This window comes from Octopus bimaculoides, chromosome 11 (genome assembly GCF_001194135.2).
Source record: "Octopus bimaculoides isolate UCB-OBI-ISO-001 chromosome 11, ASM119413v2, whole genome shotgun sequence".
Classification (NCBI taxonomy): Eukaryota; Metazoa; Mollusca; class Cephalopoda; order Octopoda; family Octopodidae; genus Octopus; species Octopus bimaculoides.
Window position 1 is genome coordinate 66265916 of NC_068991.1, and position 10947 is coordinate 66276862.

The 10947-nt window shown below is 37.3% G+C and overlaps 1 protein-coding gene across 1 annotated transcript in view; it reads right to left on the bottom strand.

Annotated features, from left to right (window-relative positions):
• The window catches only part of LOC106879700 (calpain-A), a 159322-nt gene that overhangs the window by 45396 nt on the left and 102979 nt on the right, over nucleotides 1-10947 (bottom strand). The window contains exons 9-12 of the mRNA XM_052972000.1: nucleotides 9227-9402; nucleotides 7391-7554; nucleotides 5170-5384; nucleotides 2894-2930 (exon numbers count right to left, since the gene is read on the bottom strand). Coding sequence (XP_052827960.1) covers nucleotides 2894-2930; nucleotides 5170-5384; nucleotides 7391-7554; nucleotides 9227-9402 — 592 coding nt within the window. The remainder of the gene's footprint in view (nucleotides 1-2893; nucleotides 2931-5169; nucleotides 5385-7390; nucleotides 7555-9226; nucleotides 9403-10947) is intronic.

Sequence of the window (10947 nt, forward strand, 5' to 3'; positions counted from 1 at the left end):
AATATCCTTGTTATTTATATTATTGGAAGGATATGATTTAGATGAAAGAACTGCATAATATAGCAGCAGTGGTACAATATGAAATCATGAACTCATAAAAAATGTAACATGATCCCCTATTGGCTTCTATGAAGAGTATTCCAGCTGCCTGGTCAACTGAAATCCCAATTCATTAAATTATTTTGTTAAGTGGTACAGCTACATGTACATAAGGTAAAGAAACCCTTTAGCCATGAATGACAATGGGATTTTATCTAGAAAGTTACCTTCTGAGGCACAAGTCTGGGCAAGATTGTTTATGGAAGACCAGCAGTCACCTAAGCATACAAGCTTCCCCTCTCCACCCCACTGATGTTATCCAAATGAAAGGCAAAGTCTGATGCAGCTTGGCACTAGTGACATTGCAACTCATTTCTACAGCTGACTGAACTGGAGCAATATGAAATAAAGTGTCTTGCTCAAGAACACAACACACAGCTTAGTTCGGGAATCCAACTCACTACCTCATGATTGTGAGCCTGATGTTCGAACCACTGAGCCATATCTCAAACATAATCTTCAGGCAGAAACAGTGTTGCACAATGTATGCAACAAAGTCAGGACCATTGAAGTACAAACACCATAAGATCTTGAATTATAGTATGAGATGGCTGAGTATTCCATAGATACTTGTCTCTTTAGTGTAATTCTCAAGAAGAAAAGTCTTTTGGTTAACAGGTTCAGTGAGATCTTGTATTTAACCATTTAATGTTTGGATTACTCTGTCAAATGTAATGCTCATTTCTTCACATTATTTTGAATTAATTGAATTAATTGAATTAATCATGCATTATCTTATAGCTTCATTATCCCATAGATTTGATGATATGATTGTTTATTCTTTGAATGATATTGTAGAGTAGGTGTGAGAGGCTGAATCTGGCTGGTGTGAACATAAAACTGGTAGAATATTTGGACCAGACAAGGCTAGTTGAAAAGCTAAAGGGTTAAAGTCTAAGTGACTGAATATACCACAGTCTTCTATATTCTTCATGTAATTCTCAACCAAAAATAACAGGACTGTGTTGCAACAAAGTTTGGATTCTTTGAATTACAAGTACAGCCTGTATGATACTCTTCCTAACTGGATTTCAATCTGTAAACTGAATTCCAATTACAAAACTTTGATTAACTTTAGGCCAAAGTAGACGATATCTGTCAAAGAAGCCATACAATGGGATCAAATATAAGACCTTGTAATTGTGGAGTAAATTTCAGAACCATTTGGCCATGTATGCACAAAAGACAGATATCATACTGACAGTCTGTGATCTGTACCAGTATTAGGCCATTCAGTAACTACATAATTTATCATACAAGGAATTTTACAGAGCATTTACAGATTCTTCTCAGTGTGGTATATTTGAGAACATGATGCCACACAGAGCAAGGCATCACACTGCTCACACACACAGTGTTTCAATGTGGTCAGTACTGCTTCCTGTCAGCAAGGGATTAACACTCAAGCCACTCTTCAATATCTTGGTGTTTATTTTAATTTTATTTCTTTTATACCTAGAATGTTTTGTAAGACAAGCTCCAATTATTATTCTTTTAATTGTCTTTGTAAAATTCTTTTTCTGCTTTCTAAATCAACAGTTATACACAAATAATATCTAGTACATTATACACACATTATTGTGAAATGTAGTTTTAGGAGTATAACTTCAACAGTCAAATATAATAATACCTAAATATGTATGTGTACGTATATATGCATGTAAATGTATCTGTGTGTATGCATTTGTGTAAGTATACATGCCTGCATGCATGTCTCTCTTAATGCATCATTTTATGAATGATAGTAAGTGTTTATCTTATATACGTCTCTAGATTTCTTTCTGAGACAATCAGCTTTAATGTTCTGTTGAACTGTCTATCATCATCTTTGTTTCATCATCACTTAATGTCCACCTTCCATGCTGGCATGGGTGGGATGGTTTGACAGGAGCTGGCCAGGCGGAAGCCTGCACCAGACTTCTGTGACTGCTTTGGCAGGATTTCTACAGCTGGATCATCATCATCATCATCGTCGTCGTTTAACGTCCACTTTCCATGCTAGCATGGGTAGGACGATTTGACTGAAGACTGGCGAAACCAGATGGCTACACCAGGCTCCAATCTGATTTGGCAGAGTTTCTACAGCTGGATGCCTTTCCTAACGCCAACCACTCTGATATATATATGTATGTATGTATTTATATATGTATATGGTATGCATCCATGGATATCACCATGATCATAATTTGTAATTTCTCTTGACAGCATGTAGCTCCCTAAGGTACGCAGGCAGCTAGCTTAATAAGCCCCTTTTAATGATCACATGATTTCATTTTTATCTAAATAAAAAAAAGGTAAAGACCTCCATTGGTCATGAATGCCTAGAAAGTTACCCTCCGAGGCACAAATCTGGGCAAAATTGTTTATGGAAGACCAGCAGTCACCCATGCATACCAGCCTCCCATCTCCATACCACCAATGTTATTCAAGGGAAAGGCAAAGGCTGATACAGCTTGGCACAAATGATGTTGCAACTTATTTCTACAGCTGAGTGAACTGGAGCAATGTGAAATAAAGTGTCTTGCTCAAGAACACAACACACAGCTCAGTCCGAGAATTGAGCTCATTACCTCATGGTTATGAGCCCGATGCTCTAACCACTGAGCCATGTGCCTTCAATCCCTATCTAAATATATCTCATATATATTTACCTCATAACTCAACTCACTGTTGGTAATACTTCATAATTTTAAATGTTTTTTTGAAGTCAAAATGTTAATTCATGAATTAAAAATATTTTTGGTATCTAACTAAAGGAAGGAATTTTAAGAAATGGTAAAGTAGAAATTGTTACCTGATCGTCATCAAATCCTGTCTCTTCATCCATGAGTCTGGAAGGGGAAATAACAGACAGATAAATATAATGAAGTCTTTACATACCAATTGATACACACATTAATCAGCAGATATGCATCTGTTATTCTTGTTCCAGTCACTGAACTGTGGCTATGCTGGAGCACTTATCTTAAAGGGTTTTAATTGAATGAAGTGATTCCAGTATTTCTTTTTCTAATTAAGTCTGGTACTATTCTATAGGGCTCCTATGCCAAACCACTAAATTACAAGGATGTAAACAAACCAACACTGGTTATCAAATGGTATGCATATGTGTAACAAACACAGATATGAACACACACACACACAAATGATGGGTTTCCATACAGCTTCCACTGACCAAATTCACTCACAAGGCAATGTTTGGCCCAGGCTTATGGTAGAAGATACTTGCCCAAAGTGCCACTCAGTGGAACTGAATCTAAAACCACATGGTTGGAAAGCAAATTTCTTAACCATACAACCATTCCTGCACCAGCACATATTCTGTGTCTTTGTGTCCATGTTTATTCCCCAACCATCGCTTGAGAACCGATGTTGGTGTGTTAATGTCCACATAACTTAGTAGTTTGGCAAAAGAGACCGATAGAATAAATACTAGGCTTACAAAAAAGAATTCCTGGGGTTGATTTCTTTTCCTAAAACCCTTTAAGGTCGTGCTCCAGCATGGCTGCAATCAAATGAGTGAAACAAGTAAAAGAATAAAAGAAAATACACATACAGAGCAAGTAGATTTATGATATAGATATTTAAATATGCAAAACAGTAGAAGCCATTATTATAATCATGGATATTGTTATCAAAATCAGTGGGTCCTATATAATTATATCTACTGCTTAATGTTATCAGCTAGTTATTGTTAAGATCCATGATCCATATTACTAAGAAGTTGCTTGCACACTTAAGCTCTATATTGCCACTGAGGGTGGCAGTGCACATTTTCCAGTACCTCTTCTGCATGAGGCTTCTGGATATCCACTGAAAGGATTCACTTAAAACTGATTACCACATCTTGTAGTTCTTTGGCTTCCTGGACTCACCCACAAGGCAGTGCAAGCAGCTCTCTTTGTCCTAGCTAATGAGCTCTATTCCATCTCCTCTCAAACAGATGGATCATGCATGAAACATTTTGGCACAGCTGTTTCAGCACAGCCATTTTGGTATCAATGATTTGATGCTGACTTTTTTTTATAACAGATATTTTAATGCTTCTCTTGTTTTCTCCCCGCTGCCCCAGGATGGTGTTTGTCTCTATTTTGGATGAAAAATTTTCATCTAAAATAGAGACAAAACCCATTCCCCCATGTGATCGGCTAGAAAAATTGTTAATATTAAGATATTTTTCTTAACATGAAACCAATGATAACTTTAATACACAAATACAGAAATTTTATCCACCAGTGTGGTGTTGAGCATTCATTCTTGTTTGATATTTACACATATATATATATATATATATCAATCTACAAACATTATTTTGAACCACTGAGCCCCGAGAAACAGCACAGTTGGATTTGTAATACTTTTCTTCAACCCCTTTAATTCTCTATATCATTTGTATTCTGTAGTGGAGATGCAATGGCCCAGTAGTTAGGGCAGCGGACTTACGGTCATAGGATCGCGGTTTTGATTCTCAGACCGGGCGTTGTGAGTGAAAACACCTAAAGCTCCATGAGGCTCCAGCAGGGGATGGTGGCGAACCCTGCTGTACTCCTTCACCACAACTTTCTCTCACTCTCACTTCCTGTTTTTGTTGTGCCTGTAATTCAAAGGGTCAGCCTTGTCACACTGTGTCACGCTGAATATCCCCGAGAACTACTTAAGGGTACATGTGTTTGTGGAGTGCTCAGCCACTTGCACGTTAATTTCAGGAGCAGGCTGTTCCATTGATCGGATCAACTGGAACACTCGACGTCATAAGCGACGGAGTGCCAACAGACACAGACATTTGTATTCTGTGTAAGTTGGACCTTTTTGCATGTAAACATATATACATATTTTGTATTTCATATATTTAATATACATTATATATTGATCTGTTTAACTTGCTTATCTCTACATTTACTTTATACACACACACACACACACACACACACACACATATATATATATATATATATATATATATATATATATATATATACATATACATATATATAAAGAGAAAATATAACTACAGACATGGGTGATATTGAACAGAGACCAAAGATAAGATTAGAAAAGTAGATCACGTACCCTCCTGTTGACGCCTTCTCAGTAAAGACTCTTACAAGGAAATCTCCTTCACAGTTTGGTTCAAATGTAGAAGGTATGATTAGATAATTACCCGGTTCAAGCTTATGTCGACCACAAATCTCACGCATATTGATGAAGGAAGCAGATTTACCACTTGATGGATGATACTTGAAAAAGTTCATATCTTGCATCCCACTCTTGGGATTTTCACCCAGCTAGAGAAAGAAATTAAGAAAATGCTAATTAGCCTGGTGATTAATTTAAATTTCTGTGTGTGATTAGGTAAGAAGTTCACAAATTCTGAAAAGTAATACAATTCCTAATTCAGGTGACAGATTTTTATCAGTAACTGCATCTTAGTTCTAGTTTCATCAATATTTAATGGCCAGTTTACCTTGCTCACATGGTCAGAGGGCCCAGACAGAAGCAAATTTTTCTAAGGCTGAAGGCCCTTCTTGTCACTAACCTTCACCTGTTTTCAAGCAAGGTAATATTTCCCGCAGCCAGACATATTTTTCATGGAAGACTGACAATAAACCACGTCACTTGTACGAGGTGGGTGCTGAAAAGTTCCTGGCTTTTAGGATATAGGGAAAAGCCTGGTTGGAGGCCCAACCTTCTGAGTTCTTTCACAAGGCTTAGAAAAACTGAAGGACTGCTGTAATAGGTGTGTGAATCTGAGAGGGGGATATGTTGAATAAAACCATAATTAACTGAATCTCCTGCATTTTCTTTTACCCAAAGCCAGGAACTTTTTAGCACCCCCCCTTGTATGATGGTGATGTTCGTCTATGACCATTGTGTGATGTCAACACAATGATACACGCAAACACACTCTTGCATGTATGGATGTTTTCAAATGAATAAATCACTTATCAGGCCATGAATAACAAATTTGGTGTTTGTAGCTGGTGAAGTGTAACAATGCAGAAATGCATCATCATCATCATCACCATCACCACCACCATTACCACCACCACCACCGCCACTACCACCACCACCATCATCATCATCATCATCACCACCACCACCACCACCACCATCATCATTTAATGTCTGTTGTCCATACTAGCATGGGTTGGACAGTTCGACCGGAGCTGGCATATATTCTATTATCCAGTGACATCATTTACAGCTCATCTTGTGTTTACACACATGTCCAAGAGGACTATTTTCACCCAGGACTATCTTGCAGTGGAAAGTCTCATGTCCGAGTGCATTTGAACATGTTGAATATGTCATTACATGAATATATATATATGTATGTATTACCATCATCATCGTTACTATTTAACATCCATTTTCTGTGCTGGTATGGGTTGGATGGTTTGACAGGATCTGTGATGAGTCAGAGGACTTCACCAAGCTCCACTGTCTGCTTTAGAATAGTTTCTATGGTTGGATGTCTTTCTTAAATCTGACAACTTCACAGAGTGTACTGGAGGCTGTTTTTTTATTGTAGCACTGACAGCAGTGAGGTTGCCAAGAAACTTGGAAGACAAGACCCCTCAACTGAGGAGGAGGTGGAGTATAGAGGGAGTGGTATTATGCCAGGTGATGAGAGGTTAAAGTATTGTTAGAGAGGCAGAAACAGGAACCTTGCAGCAGAAGAGATACGGGGCTACTCCAGTTGGAAAAGAAGAGAAGGTGATGAAGAGGTGTCTGGGCATGCTCTTAAGTTATAGGAAGGTGAACACAAGAGAAGTAGTCCGGAGGATTGGACAGGGTAAATGTGTGGGTAAGTTTGTGAGAGTGTGAAAAATAGTGGCAGATGGATAGAAATGGAGAAAGAGGTAGATCATCATCATCGTTATCATCATCGTTTAACGTCTGCTTTCCATGCTAGCATGGGTTGGACGATTTGACTGAGGACTGGTGAAACCAGATGGCTACACCAAGCTCCAATCTGATTTGGCAGAGTTTCTACAGCTGGATGCCCGTCCTAACGTCAACCACTCCGAGAGTGTAGTGGGTGCTTTTATGTGACACCGGCACGAAGGCCAGTCAGGCGGTACTGGCAACGGCCACACTCAAAATGATGTATTTTACATGCCACCTGCACAGGAGCCAGTCCAGCGGCACAGGCAACGATCTCGCTTGAATGTCTTTTCACATGCCAGGAAGGCGAACCAATATTTTGCAACAACATATATTCTGTATATTAACAAAGCTAAAAGCGAGCAACTAAATATTTTGTAGACGACATTTATCAGTGACATACATTGTAAATCATGTAACCAATAGTCAGCATTTCAATGCCCTGCTTCTTGATTTTACGTCTGTCCTTCTGAAGTACAGCAATCAACAAAGTACACATATTGTCATCATCATCATCATCAGGATCGGTGAGGGAGACCTTAAACTGAGGGTTGGTCCAAAATGTATCTAAAAAGTAAGATGAATAAATAAATTAAAACAAACTGTCTCAGAAATGTTTGTGAAACAATAGATTTGAAGATATTTAAAAAATTTTTTTATTTGTTTGTCATTTGACTGCAGCCATGCTGGAGCACTGCCTTAAAGGGTTTTTTGGTTGAAGAAATGGACTTCAGGACTTATTCTTTGTAAGCCTAATACATATTTCATTGGAATCATTAGCTAAACTGCCAAGTTACTGGGACGTAAACACACACACACACACATATATACACACATACGATGGACTTGTTTCAGTTTCCATCTACCAAATCCACTTACAAGGCCTTGATCAACCTAAGGCTATAGTAAAAGACATTTACCCAAGGTGCCATGCAGTGGGACTGAACCCAGAACCATGTGGTTGGGAAGCCACTAGCATGATATATATATATATATATATATATATATATATATATACACACACATGTATATAGGGGGAATTCACAAAAACAAAAAACAAAAAAACGAAGACAGGTGGTGTAGACAACAAACAGATGCATTAGTTTAACGCTCGGGAAGTGAAAAAGTCTTTAACGTTTCGAGCCAACACTCTTCTACAGAAAGGAACACAGAAAGAAACAAGGAGAGAAAATAAAGAATGTGTAGTGGCTAGCAATATATGTATATGTATATATATCGTCAGTGGATCATATATCTGAAAAAGAAGCATGCTCTAAAGAATAGAGCACTAGTGTATTTACAAGCAGTTAAACATGTCCGGTCATAGAACATCCGACATTGAGCCTGATGCATTGTCTATAACGTATAGCACTTTATGAATGCAAAACCACTGGTCACTCTAGGAGTATGGTTCTGGGTTCAGTCCCACTGTATGGCATTTTGGGCAAGTGTCCAAAGCCTTGTGAGTGTATTTTGAAAATGGAAACTGAAAGAAGCCTATCATGCATATATATGTATATGTGTATATCCATGTCCCCCACTACTGCTTGACAACTGGGGGTCGTGCGTTTATATCCCTGTAACTTAGCAATTCAGCTAAAGAGTCCAGATTTAAAAATTAAATGTACTGGAGTGGATTTATTTGACTAAAATTCTCCAACGCAGTGCCCCAGCACGGTCGTAGTCTAATAACTGAAACAAATTAAAAAATAAAAGAATATATATATATATATATATATATAAGCAAGCATGGATGCATGTTTAAGAGGCTTGCTTTGCAACTGCATGGTTTCAGGTTCAGTCCTACTGTGCAGCATCTTGGGCAAGTGTCTTCTTGACTAATTGATTGACTAATGCTTTGTGAGTTAATTTAGTTGTTAGAGACTGTGTGGAAGCCTGTCATATATATGCACATACATTTGTGTGTGTGTGTGTGTGCACATGCACTTTTATGCTTGCATTCTACCCCAACCCCGCAACACACACCCTTCAGTGTTTGACAAAGTGTCGGATTGTTTATGCTTTTGGAACTTAGGGGTTTGCCAAAAGGGTCTGATGGAGTAAATACCAAACTTAAAAAAGTAAATACTGAGGTTGATTCGTTTGACTAAAACCCTTCAAGGCAGTGCTCCAGCATGGACAAATTCCAACAGCTGAAACAAGTAAAAGAGGAAAATTAAGACAACAAAAACAGACACAAAAAAAATTGGCATTTTTCAAGATCTGTAAATAGAATTACCAAGATAGTTTCTGCAACCGCCAGCACTCACTCTCTTTACCCAAGAGCCAGATTCACAGGTAGATTCCCAGCGTTTCTTTGATCTGGCATTCAACTCATCTTCATCCAGAGAATCAGGAGCCAAGTTACAGATTTCAAGTTTTTGGAAATTGGATATAAAATCTTGGAACGACATCCTGATAATTCAGAGAAGAAACAGAAGAAAATAATAATAATAATAATAATAATAATAACAATAATAATAATAATAATAATAATAATAATGATGACAACAACAACAACAACAACAATAATAATAATAATAATAATAATTCTTTCTACTATAGGCATAAAGCCTGAAGTTTGTGGGAAGGGGACTAGTCGATAACATTGACCCCAGTATTTCACTGGTACTTAATTTATTGACCCTGAAAGGATGAAAAATAAAGTTGACCATGGCAGAATTTGAACTCAAAACATAAAGACAGATGAAATACTGCTAAACATTTCACTTGGTATGTTAACGATTCTGCCAGCACACCACCTTAATAATAATAATAATAATAATAATAATAATAATAATAATAATAATAATAATAATAATACTCCTTTCTACTATAAGCACAAGGGCTGAAATTTGGAAAGAGTGGGGCCAGTCAATTAGATGAACCCAGTATACAACTGGTACTTAATTTATCGACCCCGAAAGGATGAAAGGCAAAGTCAGCCTTGGTAGAATTTGAACTCAGAACGTAGTGACAGGCAAAATACCACTAAGTACTCTGTCCAGCATGTTAACAATTCTGCCAGCTTGCTGCCTTAATAATAATAATGATGATGATCATCGTTTAACGTCCGCTTTCCATGCTGGCATGGGTTGGACGATTTGACTGAGGACTGGTGAAACCGGATGGCAACACCAGGCTCCAATCTAATTTGGCAGAGTTTCTACAGCTGGATGCCCTAATGATGATGATGATGATGATGATGATGTTGATAATAATAATAATAATAATAATCCTTTTTACTATAGGCACAAGGCCTGAGATTTTGGGGGAGGGGACTAGTCGATTACCCCCCCCCCCCCGTGTTTAACTGGTACTTATTTCCTCAACCCTGAAAGGATGGAAAGCAAAGTTGACTCTGGTGGAATTTGAACTCAGATTGTAAGGATGGACAAAATGCTACTAAGCATTTTACCCAGTGTGCTTACGATTCAGCCAGCTTGCTACCTTAATAATAATAATTATAGATAATATGAAGAGTGCAATGCAATTGAAATAGATTGTTTTTTGCTTTGAACGATATTGTAACAGCTTGCCTATCTTTTTCAAGTTCAGAATGTAAAATGAACACAGCAATTCAAAATTATAGCAATAATGATTCCGCCAGCTTGTCTATATTATAATGGAGAAAGCTTCTTATTAATTAGATATGTAACAGTTACTAAAAGTACTAAAAGAAAGCAATTATTAAAAGCTTGGCCATCTGGAAATTTTTATATAAATTCATGTTCCAAGAAATTTCCTACAATTTCTGAACTTTATTAAATTTTTGAACTCCAATTTTTCACAAATTTAAATATTTGTTGCATTCACTGTTGGATATTCCATTTTCATTTGCATAGTCTCTTACTCTCTATTTCAATGTTTTCATTTCAAGTTTTAATTCACTATTTGGAAAACCCACAGTTTATTCTATTAGTATATATTTAATGTAAAAACATTATTTATTGAATGAAA